The sequence below is a fragment of the Lycium barbarum genome, chromosome 1, assembly GCF_019175385.1.
Source record: "Lycium barbarum isolate Lr01 chromosome 1, ASM1917538v2, whole genome shotgun sequence".
Taxonomy (NCBI): Eukaryota; Viridiplantae; Streptophyta; class Magnoliopsida; order Solanales; family Solanaceae; genus Lycium; species Lycium barbarum.
Genome location: NC_083337.1, coordinates 142,028,607 through 142,050,488, shown reverse-complemented (window position 1 = coordinate 142,050,488; position 21,882 = coordinate 142,028,607). Strand labels below are relative to the sequence as shown.

At 36.3% G+C, this 21,882-nt stretch overlaps 2 protein-coding genes and 1 long non-coding RNA gene across 5 annotated transcripts; 2 read left to right on the top strand and 1 right to left on the bottom strand.

Moving 5' to 3' along the window:
• Positions 1-2,009: 2,009 nt before the first annotated feature.
• Positions 2,010-5,547, bottom strand: LOC132640870 (uncharacterized). The gene is made up of 2 exons (XR_009582468.1): positions 4,912-5,547; positions 2,010-2,208 (listed from the first exon to the last, which is right to left on the bottom strand). It is a non-coding gene; the product is annotated as an uncharacterized LOC132640870 (long non-coding RNA).
• A 1,604-nt stretch (positions 5,548-7,151) lies between these two features.
• LOC132640857 (uncharacterized) lies at positions 7,152-13,468 on the top strand. Of its 2 annotated transcripts, none has more exons than XM_060357662.1 (4): positions 7,152-7,433; positions 8,433-8,543; positions 12,766-12,987; positions 13,074-13,468. In XM_060357662.1, the coding sequence occupies exons 1-3, from the start codon at positions 7,317-7,319 to the stop codon at positions 12,973-12,975; spliced, it is 438 nt and encodes a 145-aa protein (XP_060213645.1). In that variant the 5' UTR covers positions 7,152-7,316; the 3' UTR covers positions 12,976-12,987; positions 13,074-13,468. The 2 variants fall into 2 exon arrangements, with proteins under 2 accessions (XP_060213645.1, XP_060213636.1); XM_060357653.1 differs by having other exon boundaries at positions 7,156-7,433; positions 13,087-13,468.
• Positions 13,469-14,838: 1,370 nt separating this feature from the next.
• LOC132640846 (GATA transcription factor 26) lies at positions 14,839-21,446 on the top strand. Of its 2 annotated transcripts, none has more exons than XM_060357644.1 (8): positions 14,839-15,323; positions 17,643-18,002; positions 18,476-18,905; positions 19,232-19,304; positions 19,671-19,774; positions 19,980-20,166; positions 20,254-20,374; positions 20,834-21,446. In XM_060357644.1, the coding sequence occupies exons 1-8, from the start codon at positions 15,284-15,286 to the stop codon at positions 21,127-21,129; spliced, it is 1,611 nt and encodes a 536-aa protein (XP_060213627.1). In that variant the 5' UTR covers positions 14,839-15,283; the 3' UTR covers positions 21,130-21,446. The 2 variants fall into 2 exon arrangements, with proteins under 2 accessions (XP_060213627.1, XP_060213618.1); XM_060357635.1 differs by lacking the exon at positions 14,839-15,323 and adding an exon at positions 15,567-16,786.
• Positions 21,447-21,882: the final 436 nt, after the last annotated feature.

Sequence of the window (21,882 nt, the reverse complement as noted above, 5' to 3'; positions counted from 1 at the left end):
CGGACGTGGGTTTTGATGTGGAGGTGCTCGGGGTTGGTAGTAGTTAGCTTGGGTGTTGTAGACAGGGTAAGGAGATAGTGGAGCTTGGTAGGGTTCGGGGTAGTGGTAAGGGTAGAAAGGTTGTTGTGGGTGGTTAAAATATAGAATGGCTTGGCTCGGCTCCTGCCCTCGGACGTTCATGACTGCAGCGATATCTTCCTTCTTCTTTTTAACCCCGTTGATAGAACCAGATTGAATAGCTTTGTTTATTGCTTGTAAAGCAATAAGATCCTGAATTTTCCCCGATTTGATTCCTTCTTCTAAGGCTTCTCCCATTCGAACAACTTCTGTGAATTTTTGTCCCATCATACCTATCATTTTCTCGTAAAATATGCCAGCCTGGCATTCAATGAAGGTAGCAGTCATTTCTCTATCATTCATCGGAGGTTGAACCCTGGCCGCTTCTGACCTCCAACGTAACGCATACTCGCGGAATGTCTCAGCTGATTTCTTGGTTAACTTAGTCATGTAAACTCTATCTGGCGTGATATCGGTGTTAAAACTGAATCTGTCCATAAAGTCTTGCGCCATGTCACTCCAACCACGCCATTTACGGACGTCCTGTTGTGTATACCAAGTAAGTGCTTCGCCAGATAAGCTTCTTATGAAGAGCTTCATCCTTATGTTCTGGTCTCTGCCCACTCCAACCAGTTTGTCACAATAAGCCCTCAAGTGTGTATGAGGGTCGCCTGTTCCATTGAACGTATCAAATTTTGGCGGTTTGTAGCCTACGGGTAAATCGACGTCAGGTTGAACACAGAGATCTTCGTATTCTACACTTTTGGTTCCCCTAGCAACTTGAAGGTTTCTCATTGCTTCTTTGAGATTGTGGATCTCTTTTAGCAATATGTTATCTGCCCCTGCCTTTGCATCCTTTTCCATTTCTTCGTATTGATCTACCTCGGGTTGGAACCTGACCGTTACTGGGTTGGTAAAGGCTTGTGTTTCTGCGGCATATACCGGAGGAACATATTGTGCATTAGGGGTGACAAAGTGTGCCCCATGTATATGCTGGGTTGGATAAGTTTGGACGATGGGGGTGTTTTGGACAAGAGGTGGTGTGTTATAATTGGTGTTTATAGGTGGTTGATTTGGTGGGTTTAGAGGAGTGGTTGTGGGTAGTGGATTAGTGTTGGTGGGTAAAGGAACATAGGGAGTGTGAACTAGCGATTGATTTGGTGGGTTGACGGGTGGTGGATTAGGAGTAGTGTAGGTAGTGTAGGTGGGTGGTTGATTTTGTGGAGGAGTATAGCTAGTGTAAGTGGGTGGTTGACTTTGCGGGGGAGTATAGACGGATGATGGATTTGGTGGATTTGCGGGGGTGATCGGAGGTAAGTTGCTGTTGGTAGGTGCGTTGTTTTGAGGAGGAAAATGCTCAGGAACTGGGAATTCGAGTGATAGGAAACGAGGTGGGTCTGGTGCAGTATTTCTAGGTTCAGGAGGTGAATTTTGGAGTGTGATGGATAAATTGGTCAAGTCCCTAACCCGATTTAGTTCTTCACGTAGATTCTCAATTTCTTGAGTCAGGCGGGCGATATGTTCATCCCGTTGAATAGCAGTTCCGTGTTCGGAGGTCTCGGGCGGATCGTTAGAGATCACGATGTTTTCCACACCAGTCGAAATAGATGCGGCTGGATCAGACATAGTAATTTCATTTCCTTGAACAACCCAACTACGTTCAGGTAACGATAACGTCTTTGACCTTGTGATGTAAGGATGGTCGGCCATCGAGTGTCAACACGAATTAACTCTCTGTTTGGGCATAAGATAAAAGAAACATACAGTACAAACGATGTTAGTCTCATGATCACGTAAAGTCATGTCGAATAAAGTCAAACACGTTGTCAAACAAATGTAAACGATTATATCAAATAATAACGCGTCCTAATATGCATGTGACCTCTTTGTGCCAGAGGTGGGCCTAACGTTGTTTGAAGGGTAAAGTGTGCCATAATATGTCATCCTGTTGCTTTGATTAATTAAACAGATTCTATTTCCCCAAAATAAAGTACAAAAAATTGTGTAACATTTATTACGTATCAAATGAATACAACATGAAGTGTTTCCTAATCTGAGTAAAGTAAATACAATTTCCTGTGTCTAACTTCTAGCTCCGTTTTTTATGTCCTTGATCTTCGTCATTTGTTGTACTCCAATGTAAATCCATACCTGTCATAGAAACGTTAGTCATCCCCTCCTTCCTAAAGTTTAATTAATTAGAGCAAATAGTCAATATTTAGGCACGATTATCCTTCAAACATGCACATAGAGTGTGATTGGTGTCACTCGGGGTCGTGAACCCGCTTGGACGTTTGGGTAAAGTCATCTAATGGATTTAATACACCAAGGGTATTAAACCTCCTAGGATATGAAATGTATGCCCTTAATAAAAGGTGTTGGTTTAGCTCTATCCTAGGTTGACTAGGAGTGGGTTTACTAGACGCAAGGTTCCCGAGCGGACTACTCGAGTGAGAAGGCTACGCGGTCCCCATTATTCGAGCACCCCGCGCATACGCCAACTCTCCTAAAATTTAGATTCTACGAAAGAAATTTGCGGGTGCGCAAAACACACCTCGCGTGTACGTGTGATAGTGTGAGTTTCCAGAAGTGGAAGAAATATGAACGGAATGACAATTTATCAAAGCAGTAACATATAAACAGTTTATATCACACAAACAATCAATAGCAGGTAATCAATTTATAGCATGTAGAAATAGTTTAAGCAAATAAAGTAATTAAGCTAGCACACAAAGCCTAATTAAATCTAAGTCTGTTATGGTTAGAACCTAAACATCCCCAGCGGAGTCGCCAAGCTGTCATACCCCTTTTTAACCCGGGTTAAATTAGAAGTACGGCATATTGGGGATTCCTATTTTTTGTTTGTGTTTGTTTTAAGGAGTCGCCACCTAATTATTTATGGTGAATTAGGACACCTAAATTTATTAAAGTTATTTTAAAGTTAACTCTGTTTAAAGTCTGCGAAACTTAAGATTCTAGGTAAGGGTTCAATTAGTCTAAAAGGAAGGTATTAGGCACCCTTTAAGACCCATTAACAATGGTTAACCGACCGAACTTGCAATTGATTAGTCTAAGTGTAAATATAGTATTATAAAAAGAAAATAGTTTTATAAATATGACTAAAGTTATAGATAGATATATAGGATTATTGTTTGAAAAACAGGATTTGTAGAAGGTAATAAATTTATATAAAAAAAGTATTTCCGATGCCATTACAAATATGACTTATACATGTTATTAAAGCTTTAAATGAAAGTATAATAGTATTGTTTAAAATAATACTTGTAGAGGAGATTCAACAAACGCGAATTTTAAGTAAAGATGATATTGCATGAGTAGTGTGATATAAAAATCTAGACTTGTTTTTTTTTTTTGTAAAATGGGATGTAAAATAAAAGGAGTGAATTTCTTTCTCTTTTTATTAATTCTTACTTAACCATATTCAACTAAAAAAATGTGTAATTGAATAAATCTTGCAAATGTTTATAAAGTCTAATCGGATTCTTATTTTGTATGTTAGTGACGTTTTGGAATTATGAGATAGTAAGAATGAAAAATGATTCCTTTAACCCAAAATATGTAGTCATATTATTTGAAAATCAATTACTCGAATAAATGTTATAGATACTATAAATAGTTTAAAAAATAGAAGTGAATGCAATTTGTGGAATTAACTACTCATTACTAAACTAAAACCCTTAATGTCACTAAGGTTTATCTAAATTAACAAACAAAAATGTTAGTCATACATTAAATGCACACAAAAATAAAAACAGAGGAGTAGATATAATGTAAATGGGCTCAGCCCATTTTCTTGGACTGTTGTGGTCTGTTGACTGTTGGGCTTCGGCCCAACAAATTTCTTCATATATTGCTACAGATTAGCCGCTACTGTATGAGGGCTGACTCGAGAGAAGTTGTGTTGGGCCTTTAGCCCAACACTGAATGTGGAAGATGATGAATCCGAGGGACTCATATGCGATAGTCATGCATAAAAACGAAAAAAAAAAAGATTAGTATGTGACCAATAGATAAGGTTTAAAGATATGAAATGTAGATTTAAAACAGACCAGTGGATTATGTATGCTAGGTATATTTGAGTATATTCAATGTATATTTTAAATGTACCTTATGCATACACAATTCAGCCACCACACACTACACATAAATAAGGCATCAACCAAAATACCATAACGTTGAGCAAAGATAAGTAGCAACAGATATCAAACATGGCTTTTTGTTAAAAGGATGAAGAACTAAAAGAAGCCGATCCCATTAATTTTTGAGCAGATTGAAACTTATACGAAATAGAATTAAACTCCTAATTCGTACTAAATTCAAACAAATGGAAAACCGAAGAGGAAAAAGGATTAAAATTCTAGGTGTATACAACACTTGAGAACAAATGTCATTTTGATCCTAAACACCTATCTTTGTAAAAAAAATGAAATCATAAAGGAAGATAACATACCCGACATATGGAACACAATCTTAACAGCATAAGGATTTAAACAAAATTCAATATAAATGTACAAGGACATGTTGAGAGAAACCATAAACAAAGCATGCTTTGTGACAGCCAATAGTACGGCTGATGAACATACCAAAGCCTGGATTCATCCAGATTTCAAAAGGTAAGAAGGAAGTGAACAAAAGAAAGAAAGAAAAAAAAAAGAAAAAAAATAGAAGTATGCAACATATATATTTTGTGACATGCTATTCAAAATTTACACCAGAAAACAACTAGTAAACATAAAAATATTCCATAATACAAACACCCTAAAACATGATTTCTAAAACGCGGTATTTTAACAAAAAATAAAAAAACAATGAACGGAGCCGGGTCAGATTTACCTTTTGTGGGTGCAGTGAACAAGGGATTTGAGTCTCGATCTACTCTTTTACACCCGAACAAATTCGAAGCTAGAGTTGTGAATCGACTACACTCGCCGCGGCTAAAGTTCACCGGAAAAAGGAAAAATCAAGCTTGGAATATAGTTGGATCTCTGAAAATGTTGAGTAATTTCCGGCTAAAGTTCACCGGAAAAAGGAAAAATCAAGCTTGGAATATAGTTGGATCTCTGAAAATGTTGAGTAATTTCCGGCTAAAGTTCACCGGAAAGGAGAAATCGATTTTTTTTTTATTCTGTTCACTGAAAATCCCTCTAAAAAAAAACCTGAAAAGTCCCCCTTATTTGAGTCAAAATCCACCTCTTATAGAAAAATATGAGAGAGAGGAGCGTATGAGAAAGGGAGGAAGGAGCGGGGGGAAGGGAGGAGTAGAATGGAGCGTGAGAGATGATGATGAAGAGAAAGAGATGTAGTCAAAAAGAGAGCAAACATGTGGAACTCATTAAAGAGAAAAAAAAAAAATCAAATGTGGGAAGATGTGTGGAGCATGTGAAAAAAAAAGGTGAAAAAGATAGGAAAGGGTGCAAAATAAAATAAAAATGTAGAAAAAAGAGGAAGAGAGAGTGCGGCTCACGATGATGAAAGAGGAGTGCAAAGTTTTTTTTTTTTTTTTTTTTCTTTTTTTTTTCTTTTGGGGGTAGATAGCTATTATCAAGAATTTACCCCTTGTAAAATAATATTTTGATGAAATAAAAATTATAATACGTTGTTTTAAAATACGAGCTTCAAAATGAGTCCAACATTGATATACTTCCGAGCAATTGCTTATGAGATCAAAATTGTTAATTCTTCCTCCTCTATTTAATTATTCTTGGGTTTCTAATTTAGTAACTAGTACAATACATACTATGTGAAGACAATTAATAATTAATATGTAGAAAATAAGGATTTAACAAAGTGTTGTCTTGTAATTAATTTAACGAGTTTCAAACCCAAAAAATGAAACGATGACTAACTGTTTAAAATCTGTAATAAAGTAATGCTCATACTGTTGAAAATAAAAGTAGCGATATTAATAGTAGTGGCAATAAAATATTGTGAAAAATAAAGTATTTAGCTCGTCAGAAAATTTAGAAACCCGAGTAAATTAAATAAAAGAGGGACAAAATTGGGTGTCAACAGTAGTTTTGTAAACACGCTGTAATTCCGTGGTTATATAATCATAAAAAAGTCTAATTCTTATCATCACGGATTTGATAATTTTTGAGTGGTTACATATTTCTTCTTCCCATTAAACCCTCACCCCCACCCAATCACCACACACCACCTACTTATTTTTTAAAGTTTCTATTTTATCCTTTACCTTAGTTTTATTAATATATATAAACTAGTTTGTAATTAATGATCAAATATATCTTAATAAACTTACAAGTTATTATACAGTACTCGCTCCTGTTAAAAAGATGTCTACTTAGCCATTAGCACACCCCTTAAAAGAATATTAACTTCTAGGCAAAAATAGGTAATTTAACTAGAATGACTAATAGGTATTGAGATTTGGTCACTTAGTACTTAATGAGGGCAAATATGAAAAAATAAGGTTAATTCTTTCTTGATTTAGTAAGTGAACATTCTTTTTTAACAAAAAAATAAAGGCTCCTTTTGAACCGGAGGGAGTACTATACAATCAGACCAAACAATAAAAATATTACTCAGTCACAAAAAACGCTACAGTCCATCCAAATATTATATTTATTAATACAGTACAATATAATACATGAGAATTACTTAGTACTCCCCGGATAAAAAAGAGTGTCCACCTAGCTTTTTTTTCCTAGAGTCATAAACAAATCAATTATCAAATCAAGAAATAATTAACCTTATTTTTCCAGATTTATCCTTATTAAGTGCTATGTGATCAAATCCAATACTGCAATACCTATTGTATTAGAAGTATTTTAGTCAAATTACCTCTTTTTATCTGGGAGTTAATATTTTTTTAAGAGGGTGCAAATAAAGCTATGGATACTCTTTTTATCCGAAGTGAGAACTACTCCCTCCGTTTTAATTTATGTGAACCCATTTAACTGGACACGAAATTTAAGAAAAAAAAAGAGAAAGCTTTTAAACTTATGATATTAAACGAGTTACATATATTTTGTGTGATTTATAAAGATATATTATTTCTAAATATAAAAAAAAATCATTCTTTTAACACAAACTAATAAGTCAGATAAATTGAAACCGAGCGAGTACTACTTTAGTACAACAATAAGTTACTACAGCGGAGCAACTTGTTCAGCACTAGCGACGATGAATCCTATTCTTGAAAGGTGAAAAAAAGAAATCAGCTAATAATTTCACATTTGCAGAGATATTTAAGAGTGAAAGTTGATCACCCAACTAAGATGAAGAAACTTGTAGAATTTGGGAGGAAAGCAATGTTCTATATTAGGGTTCTTTCTGGTTACGAAGAGCGTAGAATCCGATCTTATCGTTTACAAATGCAACAACGTCTCCAACAGGTCATTTTTATCAATTTCAATCTGCTAAATCTGATTCTATAGTTATCCTTATAGTCAGATCACTAGATCTTATATAACATCTCTATTCATAACAAAACCTAAATAAAAGACAACTCTTTAATTGGAAAAAAAAGAAAATAAAAGTTATATGAAGGCATTTAGCTGTGTACGGAGTTTAAGAATAAAACGGAGACTTCTGAACTTTTGAAACTTGTGGTATACATCTCATTAAGAGTAAAATGGGACGTTTAAAGTTAATTTGTTACTAAATATAGAAAGTCAAAGTGTCACATAAATTGGGACGGAGGGAGTATCTTTTTGTTGGCTGACTGCTTATTGTTCTGGCATATGATCGTGTTGAATGGTTTTTGTTTATTTCGTGATGCCAAAATAAGGATGTGATCTTGTCTGTAGTAATAAGGTGTCAACGCAGACTAGCTCTGATTGATGTGATACATCCAGCTCAAATTGCCAATGGTGGTGCCATGGTACCCTTTTTGATTCATTTCTGCGTCGTGTTTAGATTTGATATGTAAAAATATTGAATTATCCGTTTGATAGAAACTCGAGCCCAAGATCTACATTATCAAAAACAAAAAACATGTAAAAAATTAAATTCAGGATTTGATGGCAACTTAAGTAAAATATAATCTGCCTCCCCAGCAAACACATGCAAACACAAAGAACAAAATTTAAGAGTGCTGTAGATGCCTGTGGCTATAAACTGGTTTGCCCCTTGAATGATACGTTGGGTTTGGGTTCTCTTCGCCAAGTGCCAACACGCTCTCCTTCTCCCTATTAGTATAAAAGAACTGTGCTTGTGCCTGTGGCTTGCAACTTAGATGATTTCTAGGGTATACAATTAGTAAGGGGAGACCACGAAGAAAGTTAACAGACAGTACTTTAAGAGTTTTAGTGAGTAGATCTTTCATTAGTGCTTTTTTTTTCGGTTCTACACTCTTATTCTTTTATCTCTCTTCGTGTGTCATGTCTGAACAGGCAGAGGAGAAGAAGGTAGCCATAAGGAAGATGCCTGAACAAATGATTTTGTCAGAAGTTAGGCGCATGGTGGAAGAGATGCAAGCTTTGAATAAGAAGCTAGAGGACACTGTGAGTTCACAATTTTCCTGAATTTTACCTTGTTGTTTATTTGCTTGTTCTGAAGACTTGTGTTTATATTCCTGTTTACTTCAGAAACATGCTGATGGACTATTAGCTTGGTAGCTCTGATTATAATTCTTTAATAATGTTCTGCTCTCCTGGACACTGTTGTGTATAATTTGCAAAAGAGGTTGTGTTAGGTCCTTGAAGTCTTGAAGAGGATGTCGGATCTATTCCACAATACTATAAAAGGGTATTCCAAATGAGCACTGGGCCTAATTTCTTGAATTCATGCTTACTGTACCTTAACATGCATTTCTTATTAGAGCGTTTTAGGAAAACAAGCTTAATATCTCTTGAAAACTAGCTTGAGCAGAAGTCTTAGCATTTCGCAGCTGATATCTTACTTCTGTATTCATAAATCACCCTCAGATATCTCATCAAAAGGCTTTAAGACCTTGTTTCTGTGTGTGATCCAAATTGAAATTAGTCATGATAATAGATAATTAGACTTGGGAGTTGGCACTGTCTTTTGTCATAGGTCCTTAGAAAATAAGGACATTTTGATCAGGAAACAGGACTCTGAAAGGTGATAAAAAAGTACTTTTTGAAAATTAGAATTTGGTATAACAATTAGAAACTTATTGAGCAAAAAGAATTGAGTGGAAAAACTATTCTAAAAATTGAAAGAACCTTCGCACTGAAGGGTGTGGCCTAGTGGTCACTAAAGTAGGATGAAGACCATGGAATATCAAGGTTCAAATCCCAGCAAAGACAAAACAGGATAGGTGGTATTTTTCCATCTGCCTAAGCCTTGGTGGACATAGTTTTTGGTACCTGAACTGGTGGAAGGTAGCAGGTAGCAGGTACCTGATGAAATAAGTCAAGATGGGGACAAGCTGGCCCGGATACCTCCATTATCACAAAAAGGGCAAGTAAAATGTGAAAGAATCTTGCGTAATATATTATGTTACACTGCTTCCACGTCTTTTAGTCTCCAGTCTAGCCAACTTCCAACAAATGAATCCCTTTGTCAAAGTTTCCAGGTCCCAAAGTATCACTTCTTTCTCTCCTCTGTCCTCTCCAAACCCTTCTTCATGTAGTGCTTCTCTATGCCAACTCTCTCTAGAACTTGTTTCAACCCAGCCTTCTCACGACTATTTTCCTTTTTCTTATCTTTCACTCCTCCAGATGTTATTCTTTTCAGAGAGTCTAGATTCCTTGCCTCCCTTTTCTTCTGGAACAGACAGAGTCAACTTGAATGAATTTCACAAAATAGAAAGGTTCTACTTTCAGAGCACAAATCGGGGTTCAAAACATTATTTTCTGGGGCCACAGAATTCCATATTTAAGGCTGGACTTTAAACTTCCAGCTCTAGGAGAGCGTAGAAGAAAGTGGAATGCAATTGAATAAGCCAACTGGCTGATGAACTAACCAGCTTTTACTTAGCTTAAGCTTAGTTGGGCTTACTTTCGTCAGGTGTGAACTGAGACTAACCTGTGGCTTTTGGCCACATTTAAAGTTTTTACCTAGCTGCTTAGAACTCTTTGAGTCTAGAGAGAATCAACCATTCCTCATCTGCACATCATATAACCTGACTTATCCCCCCACCCCACCACCAGTGTTTTGGACGGCGCGCGGCGACAAAAGGCGACAAGGGCCTGCCTCGCCTTAAGGCGAGGCGCGCGGCGAGGCGCTCGCCTTTTTGAAGCGCGGCGCCAATAAATACCAAAAAATTAAAATATTTAATTGCATATGTAAATAATCAAAATCTCACTAGCAATAACATATTAGCAAATATTTCAATTCAAAAATTAAAAGTAGATAGAAGATACTAAAAGTCTAGAACTTGAATGAGTCAACAAAAGTTTATAACAAAAGTTAAACAATTATTGAACAGAAAAAACAGGAGCAAAACAGCCACTGCCTCACTGGTGCTGTTGAGAAAAAAAAAAAAAAACAGAGGAAAAAACGAAGGAGAAAAAAACAGAGGGGAAAAAAACAGAGGAGAAAAAACAGAAAAAGAAGAAGAGAATAGAAGAAGGAAAAAAAAAATGCAGAGGTGGCCGGAAATAGAGCAGTCGTCGCCGGAAAAAAAGAAGAAGAACAGAAGAAGAAGCAGAAGTCGAAAATAGAGGAGGAAGAAAGAAGAAGAACCGAAGAAAAAGAAGAAGGAGAAAGACACGTACCTGAAAACCTTGAAGGAGAAGAGAGGAGGAGGCAAAAAAAACCCTAGCTGCTGTTTTTCTTTTGAAAATAAGTTTCATTTAAGCCCTCCACTTCTTTTAATTGCTTTTTTTTTTTTTAAAAAAAAGGATTGGCACCTCACCTCGGCGCCTTTGGCGCGCCTTTTGAAGGTGAGCTCGCCACAGCCATAAAAGGCAGTAGAGCCTCGCCACGCCTCTCGCCTTTCACAACACTGCCCCCCCCCCCCCCCCCCCCCCCCAAACACACACACATAAAAAAAAAAGGAGGACAAATGCAGATTACCTAGATATTGATCTTGCATCTTCAAACCTTAGATTTTGCTGCGATGGATGGGTGGGCACACTAGGAGAGATAGGATTAAGAATGAAGATATCCGGGACAAGGTGAGAGTGGCCTCGGTGGAGGATAAGATGCGGGAAGAGAGGCTGAGATGGTTTGGGCATGTGAAGAGGAGAGACACTGATGCCCAGTGCGGAGGTGTGAGAGGTTGGCTATGGACGGTTTCAGGAGAGGTAGAGGTAGGCCTAGGAAGTATTGGGGAGAGGTGATTAGACAAGACATGGCGCAGTTCTAGCTTACCGAGGACATGACCTTAGATAGGAGGTTATGGAGGACTCATATTATGGTAGAAGGCTAGTAGGTAGTCCCGCTTATCCTTTTGTACTAGTAGTCGCAGTTTTGCTCTATCTTTTCTTGCCCTTTGATTTCTGCTACTCTATGTTTCTTGTACTTCGATTATCTTATTTATCTGTGGTAGCTAGTGCTCCTTTTTCCAGACTGCTTTATCATGGTTTTTTGCATTCATTATTTTCATTTTCATACTGCTTTGAATTGCTTGTCCTTATTTGACCTTTCTTCCGTGCTTTCTCTTGTGCCGAGGGTCTTTCGGAAATAGCCTCTCTACCTTCCAAGGTAGGGGTAAGGTTTGCGTACACTTTACCCTCCCCAGACCCACATTGTGGGATTTTACTGGATATGTTGTTGTTGTAATGACTAATGACTGAAACTACTGATTTAAAATGAATCCTTTGCACGCATATCATGGTTGAATGAATTGTTCATTTTGAATAGATTGAATTTGAGAAATTGCTGGTATTTGGCACTCCTTTCAAGCCAAGCATCTTGAACCAAGTTAAACGATGTCCTTGATAGGTTTAAGCTGCTTTTTACTCAAATTGCACTGCTAAACCTTCAAGCCCTTCCTCATTGAGTTCTTGCTTATACTATTTGGTTGTCTCTGGTGCATTCTCTGCGCTTGGGCTTTACCACATGCTGCTTCATCAATGTCACCCTGATCTTTAACTTGCTACTCCCGTGACTTTCTGTGGTATATGACCTTAAATTTGATGATTTACATATATTGATTTTCCATTGTACCCAACAGTTCTTGTTTACTCTGTATTTCTGTCCATATATTTTTTTATAAGCTGGCTTTACATCATTTTATCATCTGCTGCTTCGTTCATCTATTGTATTGTGACATCAAGTTATTAGGAACTTAATACATAGTACGGTTGGCTTCACTGTCCCCTCTATTACTTTACTGATGTCATGTGCCACTCCCCTCTATTTCTCATTTTCCATTGTTTTGATTTGCTTGTCCGTATCTGACTCTTTTCCTTTTTTTCCTTATTTTCTTTTGAGCCGAGGGTTTTTCGGAAACCGCCTCCCTACCTTCCAAGGTGGGGGTAAGGTCTGCGTACACTTTACCCTCCGCAGACCCCACATTGTGGGATTCAACTGGGTATGATGTTGTTGTTGATGTGCCACTCCCGATAGTGGCGGAGCCAGGAATTTGGTGAAGGGTGTGCAAATTTGCTTCTCACTTGTGCTAAGGGTGTGCAAAATTAAATATATACTCATAGAAGCTAACATTTAACCTATGTACACCACGTAATTTTCCGATGAAGGGTGTGCACTTGACCACCCTTCGCCGAAGGTGGCTCCGCCCATGACATATGATGCTTTGGCTGATCTTCTGGCTTGGACTCATTGCTTGAAAAAATGGGTGAATGCTTTCAGGAGGCTGCTATTGATGACTATTTCAAGCCAATAAACATGGAAGCAGAAGCAATAGTGAAAATGCAGCTTGAAGGGGAGGAGAATAGAACAAAGGAGATGATGAATATCCTGCAGAAACAAGCTTTTCTTGAGAAACATCAGGCGGAGAAACTAATAAGCGCAGAAAATGTGGTCACGAACAAACATGGCCAAGATAAAGCATCTACATAGATTCCACCAGAAGTAAGATGATTTTGTAGAGCATAAAATTGTTCTTGATATTTCTTTATAATTTTTTTTTGATGTTAAAACTATAAGAATTCATATAGTTTTGCTTCTTAGATATGGCATTGTTTTGGCGATCTGAATGAAAAAAAGGGATCTGCCTGGCTGCCCCTTCCGGAGCATCTGATAAATTTGGAACGAATGGAGGCCGGAATCTACTGTTTATTTCAATCACACATGCTAGTCATGTTTTCTGTTGTAAATTATACATTGTTTCGATGGGATTTTTTGGTTCCCAAAATAAAGTTGTTAGTTTTTGTTTTCTGTAATCACATTCAGCTTCAGCTTTGTAACTGATTAATTTTGTTACTGAAAACAGAAGACACTTTTTTAAAATTAACACAAGAGGGACAAACTTGTCCATATGTCGATTGTAATATAATTATGTCACGAATGATCTTTCTTGGTATTGAAGTCAAATTCATTTGGAATTTACTCATTTCTCATATATGCAAAAATGAATTATTGCTTATCTGCTGTAAACTTGACTGCAATATTTTTTCTTCTTTCTTGAGATGTCACATACATTTCCTATTCTATGCCTCATAATACTCAAAGCTTTTACAATGAAAGTGAAAGTTGACATCAATGTCACACCTTATGATCAAAGGATAAATTAGAGTTCAAACTAGAGCAGATTTGTATAATCTTTGAAACTATAAAGAGATATGTAGTACAACTTGAAACCTCAAGGGAAGTATATGCAATTCTTCCAAATTAACCTATACCAACAAGATACTTGCAAATTAAGGACTTTTATCCTCAACTTTACTATGTTCACAACACTACTCTCGAGTATATGATATGAGACATAAATGGTGACAACCACTTTATTGAAGACCTAGTTAAAATGAGAACCTAGTCAGTGCATGCCATGAGTGGGACCCTTAATTTATAATCTCTTAGTAGGAGATCCAATAACTAAAGCACAGATTGCACTAAATCAAGATCCTTCAAGGAAGAAGACCTACTCCAGATAAATTAAACTAATCAACATCGTGTCATCACAAGGCATATACGAATATAAATATTTTTGCTTATCCCTATACCTAAGAAATCAAAATAGGCACAAGGATAAAAAGGAAGGTTGATAAAAAGGTTCAAACAAACTCTCTTTGTTTCTTCTTCCTCTTTTGCTGTTTCCTTGCCATTACTTTTCTATTCCTTTTAATTTCTTATACTACTAATGTATTTTTTAGCCATAAAAAATAAACTTAAAAATATTCATAATCTTGATCCTTACTTTAAGATAAATTCTTAGCAAGAGCAATACAAAAACTAGGAAAAGTACTTTTTTTGTGGAGTTTGCAGGGTGGTTGGGGGTTGCAAAAATGTTCCACATGTTTGTGGTTATTATCGGGAATAGCCTATAGTCAACAAGGACATTAGCAATAATATTCTTCAAGCTTATAAAGTTTATTTATATATTTACAGATTAAATAAAAAATAAAACAGTTTCTATTTCCAATAAAAACAGAGAGATTTGAACATTTCAAGAAGATTTAACACCCAAAGAAAGAAAACAAAACATATTACTCCCTCCCTCACATATTAATTTTCAACTTTTCTTTTTACACGCCCTTTAAAGAAATCATTAATAAAAGTGCATTTTTACTATAATGCTCTTTTCTTTCTCCAATAAATTATACTCTAATCAATATTAATTACTTTAAAAAATAATCAATGTTAGGGATAAAATAGGAAAAATTAATTAATTCTATCTTAATTTTATTGATGAATAAGTATTTTAAGACATATATTTTTAATAACGTGGTCAACTAATATGGGACGGAGGAGTACTACTATTACTTCATTTACAAAAAAACAAGAACCCATTTCTGTTCACATTTCACCTTCCTTTTCCCTAAATATTCATAAAATTCCTTCAATTTCCAGTGGTCTTTTTTCTTCTTCATTGGATTGTACAAATTCTCAGCTGAAAAAAATCCCATCTTTAATCCCTATATTACTTGTTCATAACTTTAGTTATTTTCAGTGGATTTTTTGGACTTTTTATATACAGACTGTTCTTGGTCTTTTTTTATTTTTTATTTTTTTATGTTTCCTGTAGAACTTCTTTTTGGGTCCATTGCAGAGAAACTTAGATACCCAGTAACATATATACTACCAAATATAAGTGACTGAAAAGAATAATTGAACAGATATTTATTTTATAAGTATTGAAACTAAAAAGCTTTCTACCTTGAAATATTAATTTTTTTCTGGAATTAAGGGACAAAAAGAAATTGCACAGATGGGAAAGCAAGGACCTTGTTATCATTGTGGTGTTACAAGTGAGTTCTTGGTTCTTCAATGTATTTTATTTTTCCAAATCTTCAAGAAAAAAAATAGTCTTTTTAGCTCATAGAATTCTTCTTTGTTTTTCTTCTGTTGAAATACTCTTGTTTGATTAGTTTAATTGTTCAATTATTGAACTGTATACTCATTTGTTGGTTGCTTCTAAGGGAAGAGATCACTGACCAATAAAAAATTGATGTTTGATGAGTGATTATGTTGTTATTCATTTCATAATCTGTTATGAGTTATATTTTGCTTGTACATTCACTTAATTCTCTAGATTTGCTTACTGGTTTTGAAGTGGAATTTGTTTCTGAAAGGATTTCTTTTTATTCCCAACCTTCCTTTTGTGGAAAATATATTTGCTCAAATCTTGCTAAGAGTAACAGCAAGTGGGCAAATATGGAGGTCCATTTGAATCCTTTTTTATTCAATGCAATTAGGGAATGTTTCCAAACTTTCTTCCTGTACTTCTTTTCCTTGTTCCCTTTCTAAATGTAATAATGTACTTTCTTAGGTGTCACGTTTCGTGCCAACTGATTTGCTCTATGACTGGTCTTTTTCAAACTTCATCTTCCTGATCTTTATAATTGAAGGGTGATCATTCGGGGATATATGTGGCTTGGTTGCTACTCATTCATATTTTCATATAAACTTTGGACTCACATGGGTGGTGCAATAGCACATTCTTAATAAGTGGTGTCTGATCAAAGGCTTGTAGTGTTCCCTTGTGTTTTCTTTACGTCACGAAACGAGCTCATTGGTTTCAAGTTGATATAGTAAATTGGTGTTATCCTGCTTGAATTGTCTTTAACATTGAAAACATGGCCTCATGTTGACAAATGTTTGCATTGACACAACTTATGATATTTTTTTAACAACCAAAATCTATCAATCAACTACTACTTGATAACTAGTTGTAATCGGCTAAGAACATTCTATATCTATTTTCTCTACTCAGATGCAAGACATCACAAAATGTAGTAAATTTGTGTGCTTCATTTGGTGATATCTTCTTGAAATCGTATCTCATCTTTTGCTGCATAACCTACTGCGCTTCGTACTTTCACAGCTCAGATTGTCTAGAAAAGACTTGTTAAGTTTGACTTTCTCTCCAGCGCTGGTGCTACTTAAAGTGCTCAACTATGTAGCATATGCGCTGCAAGATGAAGTAGAAAATTGGTTGGGTTACCTATAGCTGTGTCTTCGGCCTGAGTTTACAGGAAGTTCTTACTGATGTCACATTTTTTTACTAGTAAATATAATGTCTCAAAGCAAATATCTTTAGAAGTCCATGCAATGCCGTGACTTTTGACGTTCCAATTCAATCCTGTTTTTCGCTCCTATTTATGGCGTTCTAGTTTGGAAGAGTTGCTGTATAAAAGTTTGGACCTTTGGTTGTTTTGTTGCACCATGAAGAAGAAGTTTCGTAGTTCACTTCTCATGACAACAATTACCAGTTATGTTCCTTCTCCTTTTGTTATTCTCTCTTTCTAAAAGTACACGGAAACAGCTGCTAGTATTACCTTTACAACGGAACCACTTGAAAAAGAAAGCTTGTTTATCATTCCATTAATTTGCACACTAGGTGACTATCATGGTGCATTGCAGTTTCCAGCTATACTGCTCACTGCTTTTCTGAGAAGGATACTCCATGCTCTAGTGTTCAAAGCCCATGAGATGTCAGGCGAACAACATTTTCGTTTTCCTGTTATTGCTTAGATGCTTCCTTTGTTCTTCAACTCCATGATAATTCTTGTTCTCTTGCTCCTCCATGTCCTCTCTTTTGCCAGCTTAACTTTTGCTTCGTAGCTGGACCACGACTGCGCTTATGGATTTTTGCACAGAATACTTTCAGTCTGTCATTTACATCAGAATAGTTCAAGTTTTTGATAGAGTTGATTGCATTCAAAGGAGAGGTTTGCACTGGTGATTGTTCATGGGCTTACAACTTCAGTCCTGAATTAAATTCTCTCACACAAATCCTTCTTTTCTGTTCTATGCTTCAAATGCAAGATCCTGTCCATATTGCATGTTAAAGTAAGAATAGAAATAACTCCTATATTGCCCCTTTAATACAAAACGACTTTCTGTCTGAAGTTGCATATTTAAGAGTATCTTTGCATTGGTTGTCCTAACTTTCTTGTAATGTGTGTGGAATTCCTAGTTTTCAATTCTAAGATGCCATTCTTTCTTCTCTCCTTATCTATGGAGGGACTCTTTGGCCATGATTTCAAGTCATGATCGGGAATCAGGTTGATTTGAAGTTGAAATTTTGATGAGAATACATTCTTAACGTCGACGTATTGCTGCAGGCACCCCACTTTGGCGTAATGGGCCTCCAGAAAAGCCAATATTGTGCAATGCATGTGGATCTCGGTGGAGAACAAAAGGAACCTTGGCAAATTATACTCCTCTGCATGCAAGGCCGGAATCTGATGATCTTGAGGATTATAGGGTATCTAGGGTCAAAAACATGTCTTTTAAGAACAAAGAGGCAAAGGTGCTGAAACGAAAGCAAAATTATGATAATATTGTAGTTCCTGATTATTATAATCAGGGTTTCCTTAAGGGTTTAGATGAAGATACAAGCAATAGGTCAAGTTCTGGTTCCGCCATCTCAAACACTGAGAGCTCTGCACAATTTGGTAGTACTGAAGCAAGTGATTTGACAGGTAATTCATTTATTAATGTAGACACTATTCCCAAAGAGCCAACAAACTACAAAAGCTTGATATTGGAACAGAATTATTTGATTCGTCAAACTGTAGATATGTGCCTGTATATCTTTTCTTGTTAGCTACTTGAAAAATTCTTTAGGCTGTCATTTTTGTTTGATGCTTATAGTATCTGTTCTGCATCTTTTGATTCAATTACCAATATTACCCTCGGGTTAATACCTTCTCAAGTGAAAACTTTGTGGTAAATTCGAGACCTTTCTCTTCTTCTCTCAGTCAAATCACAGAAGTTACTTTGAATAGTATCTTCTTTCCCTACCCCATATGATATACATTCTCTCGCCTTTTCTTTTATGTTCTTTGTTTATACTTTATGCTTCTGTTGTGCATTCTAACCTTCAATTTGCAGTTGGAGCACAAAGCTCACTGAATTCTTGCATAATAATACTTCCCCTTACTTCTGCTACCAGGCCCTGCTCAATCCAACAAATGGGAAGCAATGGTGCCTTCAAAGAAGAGAACCTGCATAAGTCGTTCAAAGCAGTCTTCAGTTGAAAAGCTTACTAAAGACCTGTGTACCATCCTACATGAACAACAATCTTCATACTTGTCTGGATCTTCTGAAGACGATTTGCTTTTTGAGAGTGACAGGCCTATGGTCTCTGTTGAGATAGGACATGGAAGTGTGCTTATTCGACATCCGAACTCAATAGGTAGAGAAGAAGAATCAGAAGCCAGCTCCCTGTCTGTTGATAAAAAGCGACATTATGTAAAGGAGGCTTATTCACGATTGTCTACCCCACCTGTAAATATTAGTAGGGGTGTCTATTTATCAAATCTGGGCACTGAGAGAACCAAGAAACCTAATAGTCCGGGAATGGAACAACACCAGATTAAAAGGTGCTTTCTTCATTAATCTTGATAGCTTGCAAAAATATCTTGAGAAATAAAGGTGGTGATGCTGCTGCATGTGTTAAGAAAATGGATATGAGGTTTTAAATGCATGAATATCCTGTTAACGTTAGTTCTGATGTGGCTCCAATCAATATGCATCAGGAAGATACATAAATTGGACCAACACATGCTCTGCACCACATGATATTTCATTACAGTTACTAATTGTGCAGCAAGTTTGTGGTGGCATCGGATGCCATATTCCAAGAGCTAAGAAACCTTTTCTTTGCTTGAAGTATGCTTTCCGTCCTCTGATTTTATTTTAAATGCAGGGATAAGGATCACCTTGAAAAATTGCATATTCTTGGACATCATAATTCACCACTGTGCCATATAGATCTGAAGGTCTGTTGCTGGCTCTTGATTTCATTACGAATAAATTTTTTCTTCATCTAATATAACAGTGGAATACTTCCTACAAGGCCTACTTGTCTGCATCTGGAGTACATTTCCTATTCCACAATATGTTGTTGTGTTCATGGATTTTTCTCGTCTATAGATATAATATGGCCTTTGGCTTCTGATTATCATTGAATATGTTAGAATTCAAAATATATCTTGCATGGATTTGCTTCCTCTCTAAGTCTGGATGAATTTGATTAATTATAAACTTGACTTTGTCTGTGTAGTCAATTGTTAATTATTACCAGTATGGATCCAATCAATATGCTATACTTCAAAACTGATATGATTATGATAAATGTGGTTCAGGATGTACTTAATTATGAAGAGTTCGTGAGGCATTTGTCAAGTGATGAACAGCAGAAACTCCTAAAATATTTAGCTCCTGTTGATTCTTTTGCGCCTCCGAATAGGTTTGTACCAATTACTTTGTATTCATATCTTTTTTTAATTGTCGGAAGTCTTAATAACATATAGCACCACTGAACTACTAATAATAAATTCCTTTTCAGTAAGATGCAAGAATCAAGTTTTCTTCTTCTTTCTCCTCCTCTTCCTCTTCGTCTTCTTCTTCCTCGTCCTCTGATTATTGTGTTTCTATTGTTTCTATACATGCAGTCTTAAAAGCTTGTTCGAGAGCTCTCATTTTGAGGAGAATTTGTCTTCCTTCCAGAAACTTCTTGCAGAAGGTGTTTTTGACAACTCATTATCTGGGTTGAAAATAGAAGACTCCAGGACCTTGAAGAGGTTAATATTGTGCTATTTAACAAAGTCAAAGTGGGTCGAAAAGTATAACCTTCTCAAGGTTAGGTTTTCTGCTTTTTTAATGAACATTCTACTTTTTCTAAACAAAATAGTGCAATTTTACTGAAGCTATTCTTGTTTGTGTTAGGACATAAAATGTAAAAGTAGTACCAGTGGTTCTGAAGTTGCAGAAGTGCACAATGCTATTGGCACAGATCATTCAGTGAATGTGAAAAGGCCATTGGAGGGACACCATCCAAAGTATTCAGGTTGGTCAGTTGCCTCTCTTGTTCAGTTTATGGTTTGTTCAACAATGTTGTGGCATTCAACGGATTCCTCTTGATTGCTGGGACTTGTTATCTGGAGGTTGTTGAAGTGTGATACATCTCATCTAAAAGTTTAAGCTGAGAGAACACATTTTTATTTACTTAATTATGTTCTCAACACGCCTCACTTGCGGACTTGATTCTTTTTCATGGACCAAGCACCTGTGAGGTCTCTTTTTAATTGGGTGGTGGTGAGGCTCGAACCTACTATCATGTTAAAGTGTGTGAACATCTCTTCTAAAAGCTTAAGCTATTAAAGAGAGCACAGAACACAGTGTTATTTACTTAATTATGTCTAGCTTTTCTCTCTATTTCCTCTAGTCCCATTTTCCATGTGATGTATGTGTTTTGACAATATCATCGTTTCATATGGAAATAATTTTCAAACCATTTCGCTTTCAGGTGCAAAGAAAGCAATGAAGAGCCCCAAGAGGGTGGTGATGAAAAGTAGCTATGAGCAGAAGGAACTTGTAGACAACGATAGCTCTTGCTTCAGTCCAAGAAGCCTATTTCCCTTGCCTTCTAATAGTTCTCCTGCTCGGGATTCTTTCCATTTTGCAAATGACCAGGACGTGCTGCTGGATGTGCCATCCAACAGCTCCTTTGCCCAGGCAGAATTACTCCTGCCAACATCAAGTTTTGCTGCACAACCAAGCACTAGTAGCAGCTCTGTATATCCACATCTTGTGCGTCCCTAGCGATAATATCACATCTTGCGTCTTCGTAGGGCATCTAGAAGCTACTTCAGCCAAACCAGATGATTGTGTCTGCATGTTCCTCACCAATCATGTGGTAAATTTTCTGAAAGAGTTGGATGATTTGCCTATAGCTTTTTGCCTTTGAGCTATACTAAACAAAATTTTGGATTCAGCCGATGGATATGGTTGTTCGCCCTTTTCTTTATCTTTTCTGTAAAATTGACAAACATTGTATAATATAGCTGAAAATGCGGAGAAGATCCAGCGCTTGTATGCAGTAACGTTTTTCAACTTAAATTGCGGACACCCTTTCAATCTGTTGGTTTTGTTGATGACAAAGTTGCTCTTTCAAAAGACAATTCAAATTTCAAAGTGGAGGGAACTGAGCTCCTTCCAAGTATGTCAGTAATTGACATGAAGGGTGACTAGGAGGCTTTTCCCCTAGAGGACCACATAAGGTTTGTTTCTTTCCTTTTAGTTTGGGTAGCAGAAATTGTAATTTGTATGTTGGGGAAAAAAGAAGATTCACTAATAAATAGGCAACATATCTCAATTTACCATTTGCTTAGAAGCTTGTGATAATTTGTCTTACATCATTAGCTACCAGCCTCTCCAGCCAGAGGCTGATTCAAGATTTGAACTTTATGGGTTCAGAATGTTACTGAATCCACTAACCATTTGAGTATGTTCGAAATTTAATATTCGCACATATTTAGTAGATTTCGTAACACATACTGGGTTTGATTCAACTGA